We start from the raw sequence: 15,308 nt of genomic DNA on the forward strand, positions 1-15,308 counted from the left end.
ACACAGTACTACAATAAGTGCTCCCTATACTTTCAGGTTGTGTTAACAATCGTAATCCAATTAAAGCGGTACTGTATAGGAGAGTAAATACAGAGCTGGTACTGTATATGACCCTATTTACCAGATGTGGATTATGCTTGAGGATTACATTTCACGTTGCAATGTCCATAATTACTTTAGGGCTTTGTCTAAACAATGAACCTTTAGAAACATGCTCCAAGTGGTTAGTTGTTAGCTGCAAATTCACTAGAAGATTCAGAAAGGTAATAAATAGCATAACAGTAGTTTGCAATATGAGGGTGGGTCAAAATGTGCAATTGTAGAAAGCCACCTATCTTACTGTACATTAGCGGTCTTATCAATGTTAAAGCAGCTTCAGCTAAACCCATCAGCACCAAACAGGTCCGATGCACTTCTGTCTAGGGGACCACAATGCAGCTCACCTTCCAGCACCAGTGATTCAGGATAATATGGTGGATTATTTCATAATACCCATAACGCCATATTCTGAAAAGCTGCTTTTATACAGTAATTAGTACAACCATCCATACACAAACGCAAACAGCAAAACAAGGACTTATGTGAAAATATACTTTTATTCCAGTACAAAGTTTTTTCTCCATGAAAGACATCCTCGCTCCTCCAAGTCAACGTCTCTGTGTATTGTGCCCACCAATCGCAATCGTTTCCCTAACGATCAAAACATTTTTGAACATTTTTTAATGAAACATGCAAAAAACAAAAAACAAAAACAAAAAAAAAACAATACAAGCCTCCAAAACGGTCGTAACAACATTAATATACAAAAAATAATGTTTTTGAGGTGTACAGTAATGAAAAAAATATCAGATTTCTCCACGCCCTCATTCTTTTCTGGAAAGCAAACAGTTTTACAGTATATACAGGTTCCAACTCATTGCTACTCTCACACACCCCCTACTGGGTTACAGCTGTCTTTACAAACAAACAAACACCGAAAACCATAAACGAGAAGTATTTCAATTAATAAATAAATAAATATATATAGCAATAAATAAGGCAAAAATAGTAATTACAATATACAATATGCATGCAAATAATACTATTACTGTGAATTAAACAACAATTTACCACTAAACAGAGGTCATGTAAGGCTACAACATGTTACCAGGTATCTACTTACTAAGGAACTAACAGTATACCTGAACTGTAGGCAATATACTACAGCAGCAGTGCAGTGTAAACTGGGCCTGCTGGGTTTTGGCAAGTACTCTCAGTTGAATACTGTACTTCCAGCATTATTCCAGCCAAATGTTCCTTACTGTTGGTGTGCAAGGGGGGCAGTGGGCAACATTATGCATAAGATGCCACAACAAAGTTTCCATCTGTCACTGAAAGGACTATTACTACATTGGTAATTACCAGGTACTTATGGTTGCTTTTATTCATTGTGTTTAATATTCAAGTTTCATCATCATTATGGTTTTTTAACTCTGCAATACAGCCATCACACTGGAGTATTGAATTCCGTGGTCCAGAAAGCAAATATATTTGTTCTGGTGGGGGAAAAAAAAGCGTCTTTATATACGAGATGTACTTAATTATTTCAAGTTTTCTCATCTCATCATTTGCCTTTCAGTACATTCATGATTTTGTCCAGTATACAGGACACAACCGCATGGTAAATGACAATGACCTTCAGATCACTAGGGTTAGTACAATATTTTTCTAAAATATATGAATGAATTAAATACATTCAGTAGTACAGCCCTGCCATTCCATTTTGCAGTCTCTGCTGATGCAGTCTCTGCTGATGCAGTCTCTGCTGAGCTGTTCAGCCACAGTTCTGCAGTGTTACAGCAATGCTCTGTGTATACAGTACACACACCGTCATAAACTAAAAAGGACTACATTTTGGCATAAATCTTGTTTCCTTGTTTCCGTTCATCGGAGGTGCCATAGCTTCTTAACAATGGTGAAAGCCACGGCTTAAACCTGAGAACTAACCTTAAAAATTCCTTAAGCGCCCTTTTTAATAGTCCTCTTACTCATCACAATTAGGGTCATTTGTAGACAACAGATCAATACTAACATAAGCAACTAAAAACCGACTTCATATTTTATATAAAGAATCAAAAAATAAAGTAAACAAACAAACTAAGATCACAAACTGTTCAACTTGGTTATGTGTTTGGCAATTGCCAGTTCAATAAATCAGAAGTTACCTGGCTATCACATTGACATTCTCCAACGTTCAAAACAAGGCTTGCTATTCGTTCCTTTGGAAGAAGTCTATCCATTTTCACTAGAATTATTTTGGATACTTTAAGTATATCCCAGACTCCTATAACGGAGGCGCTTTATGTTAAAGTAAGAGACTATAGCCAGCAACAGACAGATGTTTTAACAGTTTGCAGTGACCTTGGCCCAAAATCAACAGTACCAGTGCCTTGTGTAACAGTGCATTTTGTATTATAATCAACACAAATAAAGGAAGAACATTACCAGTTTCGCCTGCAAATGTTTTTCAAGATACGTTTTTAATATCGTGTATAAAATAATGGGAAGAGCAACGTTAGCTGCAAATGTGTTAAATTACTTAACAATGTCGACATTTGCCAAGTAAAGCTCTAAATGTCCGAAATAAACATAACACGTTACTTCAGACATTTACCGGTAAATCTCAAGAATAACCAAGTGCCTTTACCAATAAGCTTCGCTAATTGTCCAAAAAGCAATATATTTCTTCATAATTACAGACATTTACCAATAGGCTTCGATAAATTATAAGATTTTTCAGACATTTAGCGGTTAAGCAATATATTTCTTCATAATTCTAGACATTTACCACCTTACTTGGTAAATGTTGACAGTTATGGTTAAACTTATGATTTACTAGATTCTTTACCGTAACATATATAAAAAATATACACAAGTGAATCAACAATTAAACATACTTGTCGTATTTGTAATGGGGTACAGTTATGTAAAATCCCAGTTTGTTTCCGTTTTTATCCATGTATATATTTATAATAAAAAATAAATAAAAAAACATCATCATCATCATCATCATCATCAGGCCAAGCTGGTATTTGTGTTTTGGGCCTGGTTGACTTGTCCCTGTTCTCAGAGTTCACAGCCATATACTTCTCATAAAGCTTGTTATTTGTACAATTCACAATGCAACCAAATTCCGAAGCAAACTTTGTCAAGGTGCACCATTAATCATTCTAAGGCATACAGCTGGCTTTTCTTTAAATAAGAGAGTACAAACAAAAATGCATTCCAACTTCTGTTGTATTCCCATAGCCCGCAGCGTTCAGATTCTATGCAAAATGAAATGTGTCCGGTGCAATCGCTAGAATTTGAACACGAGCGAAACGTTTCTGGAAATGCTGTGTCTCTGTGAAAAACAGTGCCCTTGCCTTGGGTTTCTTAGGTGATTTATTTTTTATTTCTAATATAAAAACAGAAAGCAAACCCTAAAAATTGAGTCAGCCCTATAAAATTTAAAGAGATTTGATTTCACTCCTTCTTGCTCGATCCCAGTTTTTTAAAAAGTTTTTTTCCTTTGGAGAAGAAGCCCCTTTTCTTCTTTCCTGGGGGTGATGTGTCACTTTGGCCAGGGCTCTCTGGAGAAGGGACCTGAACTTGTGGAGGAGCCGTGATGCCAACCGTGGGACATGGAGTCAAGGGTTCTTCAAACGAGGTTACTGCAGAGTCATTCTGCTCTTCAGAACCCTCCAGACTCACCTACGGGTAAAGGGAACACAATCGTTCACTGTTAATTCTCCTCAAGAGACAGTCTAGCTGTATGCAGTTATACAACAGTAAAGAGGCTGCGATTGTGTTGAGCAGTGGGTTGCTAAAAGTCTGCACAGTTAAATTTACTTCATAATACTCCAAATTATTTTAGACATTACTAATATCAGGAGCACAGAGTCATCATGGTCTTTATTTGGGTATTGATCAGTAAAATGAAATAGATCAGTGACACAGCGTTTAAAAATCAACAAAAACTAAATCTAAATGGTTAAACCTGGTTGCTAAGGCAAGGACTAAGGGGAAATAAGATTTTTTTTAAAATCACAAGGTTCCAGAAGATACCCAGTCTCCTAAGTTCTCAATGTTAGCTAGGTCAATGGCTTGATCACATCATTCAACCTTTACAATTGGGGGTTATTGCCAAATGGGTTATTAATTGTTATTTGTTATTTTACACACACTTGTCAAGGTTGAAAAGCCCCTACTACACCAGACCAGAAGGTATAACTCTTACACTAGACTGCTATATAAATCAGTCTGGTTCTGATCAGATGAGATCAAAGATCAAGCCATGTTGAATATCTCAGATACATCCTCTGTGCAGCCAGCACTTAAAGCCATTCCTTCTAGGGTTGCTGAGCAACAGTGACTATGAAATGTGCTCAAATAGTTAAACAGCAAATGCGTTCCTCACACTAAATCTTATGCCAATTAAAAAAAAAAACAACTAAAATTGCTTCAGGTTTCTTTTTGTAAACGTTCTTGTACAAATCATATATGACTGGGGCTGATGCATATCAAACAGTATATAGATACTGCTGTGCTCGGTTAGTCCATGTCCCAGGTAACACTGAACCTAGTTAGCAGAGTGGCTGTAAGAAGTGGCTTCTAAAGGCTGAGATATCCACACTAATAAGAGAGAGCGAGGCAGGCTCCAGGCCGGGTCTCTTCCCTCGCTGACAGACTTACACTTTCTGCTTTGAGTGCACACTCCTCCTGTGCCTCTGCAAGGACAGTGATCACAACAAAATATCAAATTAAAACACAGGACACAGAAAATAGATATATACAAACAAAAACAAAGAAATGTTTTCTTTGTATACTGCATTGATGATAATTAAAGGCTGCTTCTTGAGGATACAGGAGATATTATTTTTAATCTAAATGAAAAGCACACAGTATCATCTAACTATTTTAAACAATTATCCCTTTTTTTTCAAGCGCCACAGCTTGAACGGTAACATAAATTTTATTATTATTATTATTATTATTATTATTATTATTAATAAAACATTAACTCTAAGCCTAACATTTGCTCAGAATCAGTCTCATCAAACTACATGAGAATCTGCTCAAAGCTCAAACAGATATCTGTAATTAAATCTGAATCTGAAAAGAAAATACAGATAAGTGATAAAATATGACCATCGCCTATGACTGCATCCTTAATTACAAAATAACAGCATTAAAAAAAAAAAAAACAACATTCTCCATATGGTCCAATCAAGATATCATATTTTAACAACCTTCATTTATCAATATGATTAAGGTGTGCTTTCATGCATTAGGTACAACAGTTGGCAGCCACACAGCTGGATTTGAAGATTTTTATTATACTGATTATTGAACAGACCAGTAGATGTACATTTACATGAATCCAGACTAACATCACATAATTACCAATACTGCGGGTACAGATAGTACTTCCCAGGCTAGTTCATAACAGCGTGTACTAACCCCAGACTATTCAACCCTATTGTGAGTAAAGTGCAGTATTAACAGTATTTGCAGAAGGAATACAAACAGCAAGCCAGTAGCACTACAGTGGAACACAGGGTGAAGTGAATAGGCTATACCATACCTGCAGTAACAGATCCCAACTAGTCACTGTTATAGCAGGTAGCTGGGAACAATTTACATTACAAACCTGTAATGCATGCAGCGCTGTAATTAAATTCAGTTATCACAGTAAGGTAATGTGGGTACTAAACTGAACACATTCTTTACTGTGTAAACTGCTCTCAATACTTAATGTTCGATGTGTAATAATGAGAGATAATTGATATGCAATATCATTTCTGGTAATGAGTAGCTCCTGTCTCTGTTGACTAACCTGTGACTCTCTTCTGCTTTCCACCGGCAGCACTTTCTCTTCTGAAAGTCCCCCAGCAGCCTCTGCTCCATTCTCGGGTAAGGCTTGCAGAAAGTTAGACGGAGCCAACCCTTGCTGTCCATTCAGGTCTCCCTGTTTTCAAAAGAACATTTACAGACATTTTCAGTGGATTCTTTTGTTTCCATTGCCTGTCTTTATACTACTGTAATTCCTGATGAAACCATCTCTGCATGCAGTTTTGTGCACACATCATATTATTGATGTTTTGTCATGCTACAAAAGTAGGCACACTTTTTATTACCAGGAATATTTAAATATGCATTGAGATGATACAACCTGCAGGTAAACAATCTACTACGAACACAATCCCTTCTATAGGAGCTTCTATGAACTGAAAGCGCTCTGTTTCAAAAGACAAGAATCCTTTGTAGCCTGTCCTGAAACCGTCAGGTCTATAAATAGCTGCTACGCACCATGCTTTTGCTCAGTGTTTTTGCACGTGTGTTCCTGCACAGATGGTAAACAACTGTCTGACAGTCCATTTGAATATCGCACAGTTCTTTTATACAGTACACAGAGCTGAGATGCTGGGGATATATGTTCATACCAGACTCTGATAGTTTTTTTTTTTTTTCTAAGCCCTCCAAAAAAGGTTCCTGTTTCAGCAAACACTTACATAAAAGAATCCGTCATCGTCCATATCTCCAAATACAACGATGACATCTCCGGCACTGAACGTCAGCTCAGCCTGTGTAGAAATGCAAACGTTGCTGTGTTAGACTTCTGCTACCCAGCGGCCGTCAATAAACGAAAAACGCTCCACACAAACATATCAATCACCTCAACGTCCACATTTGGGGAGCTCTCCCGCGGATCATAGTCGAAGACAGCAACCATCCTCCGAGGACGAGTCATGCACTGAGACCCACTGCTGGGTCGGCTGCACTCTGCACAGCGATGGAACAAAGTAATAAAAAAAAAAAAAAAAAGAAGGAGGATCGAAAAACAGTATGATAGTTCATGACAAGCGTTTTTGTCTTTATTTGATTGTCAGAAAACAGATAACCTGTTGTGTTTGATTTTTTTTTAAATTCTTTATTCTGATCAAAATCATCTAAAGATTATAGATACATACTTATGCTACCAGTCTTTGATCAAATAAATTAAAGTGGCAAACTGGACCTGAAAACAACATTACTCCACTTTGCATCATTTGGGCAAATTCCTCACCGATTGTGCAACTTTTACAATATGATATGACATGAAATCTGATTTCTGATATGAAAAAAACATGTGTGGTCATTCAGTCGGTATCGTTTTAGTATTGATTGCCACTTACAAAATTGGCAAGTTACATACCTTTGTAGATATACTCACAGATGTAATGCATACACCTACCAAAATCCACCAGAAGTGCAGCACATAGCTACTTTATGTATGTAGACTATGGAAATGCACACTTACATATACACACACACACACACACACACACAGGTAATGAATAAGCTGTGTTTATACACATAGTTAATGCACATGCGTATTAAATTACAGACTTGACACACACACAACTTTATACCCTTTGGTAAAGCACACATCCATGCATATACCATGCGTAAAACTAATGCACAAACAGGCAATGCACACACCTTTCACATGCACAGAGGAGAGGCTAAGGTAAAAACACAAAACAGAAGGCTTGCCTAGATACTGTATTCTGAATCAAGCAGATGAGGCTTGGTGGTGAAAGAGATCGCAAGAGCCTTGTGCAATGACACAGTTTTCTAAAAAATAAGATCAGATTAGCATTCTTGTAAGGCTTGCTGATGTTAAAATATGTAACCTAGACACAGGTAGGTGGGGATGTCTTATAACGTCATGCATGTAGTCCTTAGATGAAGTGAGCTCTAAGAGTTTGTAAATGATAATTACCTAAATCCCACAATTTAAACCTGTGATTCACATACGGAACCAGCTGCACAAAAAAAAGGGCCTCTAACCTCTATGTGAGTTTACATTTTCCTCCCAGACACCAGCAGATTTAACTAAGAGAAGGGGAAGGAGAGGGAGCTCGTTAGGGTTAACTGCTGTGCTTTGAAAGCAGCCCAGAAGAAACTGCCAAAGTAAAAGCAGCAAGAAGTGACATTGCAGAGACACAGCAAATATAAACAAAGAGATAAGAAATCGAGATGGAAGCTTTATCAGAGAGGCAGGGTGCTATTAGTAGCGTGCGATGTGCTAGTTGATAAGCTGCGGCTCAAGTGATAAAATTAGTACATTGTGTTGTGAAGCAAGTCTTGGTATCATTAACTCCTGGTGTAGGGTGAGGACTGTGCAGGCATCAATGGTTTCAGTGACGGATCACTTAGAAAAGGAGTACTGCGTTTAAGTGAGTGATGAGAAAAATGATTTTCAATTTCTCACTGATAGTTGAATGAACTACTATTGTGTAGCAGTAAAACAATTCTGATTATTTCTAAATCGATTACAAATTAACAATACAAAAAGAGAGCTGCCACGTGTTTGTTTGATAACTCTTGGAAAGCAAGGGCAAATTAAGATTCTTTAGTGGGTAGTTTCCCCTTCCTCCCCTTAGACAAAGCTTCCTTCACTTCACTGCAAACTGGCAACAGAAAGAGACAGAGCATGAAGTGAGACACACCTTTCTTGGATCGCCTCGGTTTCGGCGGTGGAATGGGCCGGCGCGGAAGCTGAGCATGTGAACGAGTGCCTTACAAGGTCCAAAAAATAGAATAGAGAAAGGAAAATAAAGAAGCAGACAAGAGGCAAAAAGACAGACAGAATGAGAGCCAAGTAAAAAAAAAAATAATAATACAAAAATAATAATCAAACCAATGACTAGTAACACAGCAGTATGATAGTGCCCGTCCTGTATCTCCCAACTGAACGTGTGTGTTATTACTAACCACCTGTCAAAGGATCAGTTGAAAAAAAAAAAAGAAATGGTAATCTGCAAAAACATTCTGAACTGTGCTCAGGTAGAAACTGCAGCACCTTAAATCGTAACACATGCTTGAAACTGATTTTGAGTGTTGAGGAGTGAAATGGTAAACTAAAGTGCTACTGGGTTTTGATTGTTGTATTTATGGTCAAGACTTCATAAGAATACATAAAAAAAAAAAAAATACATTTCTAGCTAGTGACCCTCAGGGACGACTTGCATTCTGGAACTCAATCTGCATGTCTAAAACTCTAAAGAGCGGTTTAGAAGATCTACAGCAAGTACTCTCTGTAGCTCTTTGTGCAGTTATGCAACTATAAACAGCTGTTAATTATGCAGGTCTTTTTGACGTTGCTAGACTGTAGTATCTGTAGATTTGAATCTGTAGAATTGTAAGGAAAAAAAATCATAATCCAATTTCCTAGAAAACTTACTTTAAATAAATGTAAGAAAAAAAAACACATAATAACTTTCTGTATGTTATGTATGCTCCAAAAGTATAGGTCACAGATCTCACTTTGACACCAACTGTAATGGTCAGTATTGGGAAGCATCACACTGTGTAACATTGTCAGTACCAGTGGTTTTATGTTCAGTACACAAGCTGTGAACAAACAGCCAATCTGACAGTATTAAGTGCACCCAACATTCACCTTTAAGCTGATGTTGCAGGGCTAAGCTTTTTGATTCTCATCACTAAAAGGCTAAATCTGGCAGTCAGTCCGACATCCAAATCTTAACTGCTTTTGGGAATCACGGGATAACTGGACATTCAAGGGGACCCTTTACTTCACACACGGTCTATTGAAAGCGGATCACACGGCGACCCCAATGATGTATTTTGTGAGTGCTTAAATTCTTAATCTCCAATCAGAGTTGCATTACGGATTAAAACCGAGGCCAACATCTGTTATAGTAAAGGTTTATTCCTTTAGAAAATATCAAAACAAACTTCATAAAAGAATAAATTAATGTAGTAATAAACAAAACACTAAGAATAATAATAATAAAAAAGAAAACACATGGATCATTTTAAAAAATGGACATCTATGTAGATAAGAGTAAAGATTCGTAAAAAGATGGTTTTGTATATCGCTGCTTTTGTTAATAAGCTGTTTTTGGCCACTGGGCACTTTTTTCAGGTAAATTGGGTGAGCAGGGTTTTTCTCAATTCTACACTGTTGCATCCTATGACACCCTGTCTGTCATGCACTCATCTTAGGCTTCTTCTAGAGTACAGTGCCTGCTGAAGTACTGGATTCAGGTACCTATTTTTTCCACAGAGGCCTCAGCTGAGAGGTAGCCCTGCTGAAGCAGCTGGTCCCTGGTTTCTTCGTCCTCCACCTGGATTTCAGACACCATGTTGCAGGGGACGTAGCCAAATCGACCCCTGGACTCTCCGCGGTAAAACCCGTCTGCGTCTTTATCACCATGGATCTGCAAAAGAGGACACGTCATCTCGTCAACTCGACATCACAGCCAGAGCTCCGTGAATTAGCCATACCTTCAAGCATTCACACATTCAAAAGTCAAAAATGATAAGACACTCAAATGACTGTCTGAAATGTCTGGCTACAGCTTGACATGTTGCATTATAAAGTACCCTCCAAGTATGTGTCACTTTCTGGTATGCAATAATTCATAGGTGTAGCAATACTAAAGCAAACTTTACATTATTATCTTTTTTTTTTTTTAAAACAGATGTCTTTCTCATTTTCTTCAATGGTGAACTAAGTTTTAGGTCACATTATCATACCACAGGTTTTCAGATTGTCTCCACTCCCAGGTGGTAAGACGTGAACATTTATTAACGGTATACATGTTATCATGCTTCACAGTTAGGTGAGAAATGTATGAATGTACAACATTTAAAAAATAAATACATAAAAATGACAGGACTGCAATACACTTTTTTACCTTTATTATCTGTCCTTCTTTAAACGGCAGTTCCTCTTCTGCAGCGTCAGGGTTTGGAGACATGCTGGCAGGGTCGTACGCAAAGAGGGCGACAAAAATGCGGACAGCATTGTCCTGGATAATCCCCTCTGCCTCTGAACCTTCACTTATGCCCGGGTTCCCAGTCCGCAGGGCTTCTGCATACAGGTACAGTAGAACACTCATCATTACAGCTCTCATTGAAAGCTCAACAACTTCTGCATCGAAGTACACGTACGGTACATTAGATCTTAGGTGTGTGTCCTTATGCGGGGTATTCAGACTAAGCTCTTCTAAACCATCTTAAGCCTGTAAAGCCTGAAGGAACTCATTTGAACTGTAAGAAACTTGGAACTGCAAGCAACACAACCTTTTAGATCATTTTCTATTGACCTGCATTTCAAGAGCAGCTGCTTGGCAATGTCTGCTTCTGGATTAGTTATGGTTGAGTCGGGGTGAAGGCAATGTTATCTCAAATTAGAGATCTTTACTCAGGTCAGTGAATATGTGGATCTTTTGGAACACGGACACGTACAGTACTGTACACTAACATACATACATACATAAATAAATAAATAAAAACGTATATAGTGCAAAAAATAAAAGAAAACAATTATTTATGGAAAATGTTACTCAAAAAGGATTCAGTGTTTTTTTTTGTTTTGTTTTGTTTTTCTTCAGTGTAGCAACAGTCAATTTGGATGCATAGTGCATTAAGCTCTAGCTGGGATTAAAGCTTGCAGCTCTGAGCTTTGATTAGGGCATGGCGGTCAATACCCATGCTGTTCCTCCACAAGTGATGAGATATACCTCCAACAGAACAGCAGCGGAACACACTGCGCTGGGACGACATTGAAAACGTCATGTTGTTATATCCCAAGATACTGTTAGTATTACCTTTTGCTGGCCTGGTTTCTGCTCGGCCTGTCTTTCCCAGGACTTCGGCTGAGTGCTGCAGTCGAGGGTCACCGTTGGCAACGGTCTCCTGACGGGGCAAAAACTTCAGTTTACATTATGGTATCCGACAGCAACCAACCGAACTATACAGCCAAACCTGGGCATAAAGACCACTCAGTGGTCATTCTATACAGGTACCAGTTCTGAGATTCAGTTGCATCACAGCCATTACAGAATGAAAGTTCATGCTACAGAGTTGTATACAATGGAGCTGGGTCATTCCATGACAAATCATCCAAAAAATATTGGATTTAACACTACCATCTCCGATTTACACCGAACTCAAGATTGCTCAATTTGGATCGGAATGACTGAAAACCTCTCAAGATTTTGGAGACTTTGATTTATTTCTCAAATCCATGCACCCAGGAGGGATATCAGGGCAATATCTCTGGCTAGAGAAGGATGAGAAATGCTGGATACCCCATGAGAACATGTTATGCAGTGTTTAATGCCCAAGTCACATCAGCTTCTACAAGTTGTAGATTTGAAATCCAACATTTCAAAAACACTGAGAAAGAAAAGTGTAATTTACTGGTGTGACTATGTAGGGATATGTTTATTTATTTATTTATTTTTAACAACAAACCAAAAAATTACCTTCCTGTAACTTTGTATATGTGAAGCAGAGAGAATTACCTTCCCCTTATTTTTTATGTTTTTATTATTGGTGTTTTCCCCCCAAAGGTCTGAGGTCAAAGGTCAAAGACCAAAGGTAAAAAAAGTTGCTAAGGGGTAACTTTCTTATTTGTTTTTTTAAATGTGTCCTTTTTGGATTCCTCGTGCGATTTCCAATACAACAACACCTAACACAAGTCTCTAGCTCAAACAGCTTTTGAGTTAAAGCTCTATTAAAAGATGGGGGTCCAAAATCAAACAAAATGTTGACACCTCTTACCACCTTGACTAGGCTAAAAACATACATTTCTATTTTTTTTTTTGTTGCTTTCAACAACCCTGACCAGTTGTACATCGGTGAGGGAGGGCGTTATGTGTTGGGTGATTTGTCACAGTTGATCATTTTGATCCAGACATTTAGAGGGTGACTAACTCTACTGTGGGAGACGTGATAAAACATACTAACCACAGCCACTGGAAAGCAGGATTCAAAAGAGCTACAAAACAGAAATGTAATGACAAAAAAACACAACAGAATGGCAAAAGATGACAAAAAAGGATGCTACATCTACAAAACACTGGTGTTAAAAAGCGGACATCCAGATCAAAAGGAAACGCACCCTCGCGTATGAATCATCTGCAGGGTGCCCCTTCGCCCCATGCTCAGGTTTTGCCCTCCGCCCTGCTGTTTTTTGTAAATCAAGCCTCAGTGTTTCTCCAGCTTCTGTGCCCCCTTTCCCTCTCGAGTGGGGGCTCAGTGTCCCGGCAGTACCCCTGCTGCGATGGTGGTGATGGGGCGATTTAGCGCCGGACACAAACACATCGTCGTACACCACGTGTTGCCTCTTCAGCTCCCTCTTGGGCCCGTTTGACTGCACAGAGTCACACTGGCTGGAGCAGTCGCTCAGTTCCTCACAGCCCTCTGACTCAGGGCCTTCCCCACACCAGTCGGCCCGCATCTGCCCGAGATGGACCACCGCTGGACCACAGGGGAGCGTGTCCTCATCGTCCTCAGTACCGTATTCTATATCGATTTCAATCCCATTAGCACTGGAAAGCGTATTCTTTCTTGAGCCTTTGGTATTGTAATATTTGTTCTGTGCCAATTTCGTCTTTAGCAGTTCGGAAGAAATTATGTCCCTTTGGCTCATCAGCAGAGCTTCTTGTCTCATCCTTGGGCTACAGCCTAATGTCTTATCAGCACTTTCTTTTAAGAAATGCGTCCCCTTTTGTTCCCTGTTGTGGGCTCTCCTAACCCTTGGCTCCCTGTCCTGGATGTAAATGCTGCCCTCTGAGTCAAAATCTTCCTCTGGAAACTTGCAGGCTTTGCTCCCAGCTTCAAGGGAGGTAGAGTGATGGTCCTTGTGAGTGTGAAGCTTGTTCCTGCCATGCGAAGTACTGTAACTGACGTGGTCTTGCGCTTCGTTTTCACAGGTCTGACTCAGAAGATGCGAGCTCCGCTCCCTCGTGCGGTGTGGTTTGTGATTAAAGTGTGTTGCTTCTTCGGACGCCTTGATGCTTTTAGTGTCGCACACCTCGCTGTGGGTAATGCAGTCTTCTCCTGGAAAGCTGGGATTTGCTGATAATTTGTTTGCACAGTTATAAGTCTCTGGGATGGAAGCCCTTTCTTCCAACCCATGGTCTGGCACCTCTGCGCTACTCTGCTGCTCCCCTTCCTCCAGCTCCTGGCTCTCGTCCTCTTCCTCGGTGACCTCAAGGATGCTGAAGAGCTGCTTGCTGTGGTGGGTCTGCAGGGGAAGCTCCAGGATCTTCTCTAGGATCTCCTCGTCGCTGTCCGTCTCCCACATGTCCGACTGAGCGTCCGGAGGCAGCAGAAGGGACAGAGCAGGGGAGTGTGTTGTCGGGAGGACATGAGGGGAGAGGGAGGGTTGAGTGTGCATGCAAAAAAAACAAAAATCAAGAAAAAACATAATAAAACATAAGATGAAAATCAACCAAAGAACTCAACAACTCAAGAAAATGAAAGAGAAAACCAACATAGTATTCAAAAGAACAAAAAGCAAAGGGCTTTATTGTACCAACTTAGAACACAATATAGGACTACTGCAAGTCATTTATGGTTAGAAGACAGTCAGATTAATCTTTTGTTGTCTTGTATGAGGTGGTCCGTGGTGAAGGCAGAAGATGCCTCAGTTTCATTTCTGACTACAATTTTATGATGGGGAAAGGAGTTAAGAAAACACACTACTTTATTGCGATAATTTAGGTGACAGTGTCTGCTGATTTCTCTATTCACTAGTCTGAGTCAGATGAAATCCTCATCACCAGAAGCTAAAGTAATACACCATGTACAGTTCTTACTTCCTACCCCCAGCAGCAGTACCCAAACCCTAGACTGTTAAAATGAAATGCAGCTATTCCTCTGTTACCTTTCCTGTCTCTCCAATGCTGTGGCCGCTTGCTGGCTCCTCTCCTTCCTCGTTAACTGCCGTGTCCGAGCACAACTCCTCCTCATCCTCCTCCAGGATATCGGACAGGTCAGAACCGCGGCTGCTCTCGGCCCGGTATTCATTTAGCCGATGGTCTCTCCTGGGCTCCGGCAGCTCAAGACACTCCTAAATAAAACAAGTTAAGTTAGGAATACGCCTCCAACGATATGTGATCATTCAAAGGAGGCACAGCATACACAACGATGGCGTGACGGAAGGCTTGTCTTTCTTCACACGTTTATTTTTGTTTTACCCACACTAGTTTTTTGTCAACATTATTCCAATCAAAAATGAATGAAGATTGTTTTCTTCTGTAACTATTAAACAGGCAATAGTGCTGAAAATAAATTTAAAAAAAGACTTCTAGTTGAAACATTTTTCATTAAAAAAATTTAGCTTTTTTTGTGGTATTTCTAGATTTTTTTTTCTGCTTAAAACAGGTAAAAAAAACCAAAACAACCACACCAAAAAAATACTTTGACTATTTCCATCCTAGTGCTACAATGCAAACTTCCTACACTATACGTCAATC

The 15,308-nt window shown here is 39.3% G+C and overlaps 1 protein-coding gene across 12 annotated transcripts in view; it reads right to left on the reverse strand.

Moving 5' to 3' along the window:
• LOC117430313 (RIMS-binding protein 2-like) overlaps window positions 1-15,308 on the reverse strand; it is a 93,422-nt gene that overhangs the window by 1,995 nt on the left and 76,119 nt on the right. For 4 of the 12 annotated variants that reach the window (XM_059001528.1, XM_059001531.1, XM_059001527.1 and 1 more), the window contains 11 exons: window positions 14,717-14,902; window positions 12,947-14,140; window positions 11,649-11,736; window positions 10,734-10,909; window positions 10,085-10,253; window positions 8,517-8,585; window positions 7,855-7,899; window positions 6,698-6,804; window positions 6,534-6,605; window positions 5,858-5,989; window positions 578-3,732 (listed from right to left, as the gene is read on the reverse strand). In XM_059001528.1, the coding sequence (XP_058857511.1) occupies window positions 3,505-3,732; window positions 5,858-5,989; window positions 6,534-6,605; window positions 6,698-6,804; window positions 7,855-7,899; window positions 8,517-8,585; window positions 10,085-10,253; window positions 10,734-10,909; window positions 11,649-11,736; window positions 12,947-14,140; window positions 14,717-14,902 (2,466 nt within the window). In that variant the 3' untranslated portion in view covers window positions 578-3,504. The other 8 variants (XM_059001538.1, XM_059001532.1, XM_059001533.1 and 5 more) reach the window with 7 other exon arrangements.

Source organism: Acipenser ruthenus, chromosome 26 (genome assembly GCF_902713425.1).
Source record: "Acipenser ruthenus chromosome 26, fAciRut3.2 maternal haplotype, whole genome shotgun sequence".
Taxonomy (NCBI): Eukaryota; Metazoa; Chordata; class Actinopteri; order Acipenseriformes; family Acipenseridae; genus Acipenser; species Acipenser ruthenus.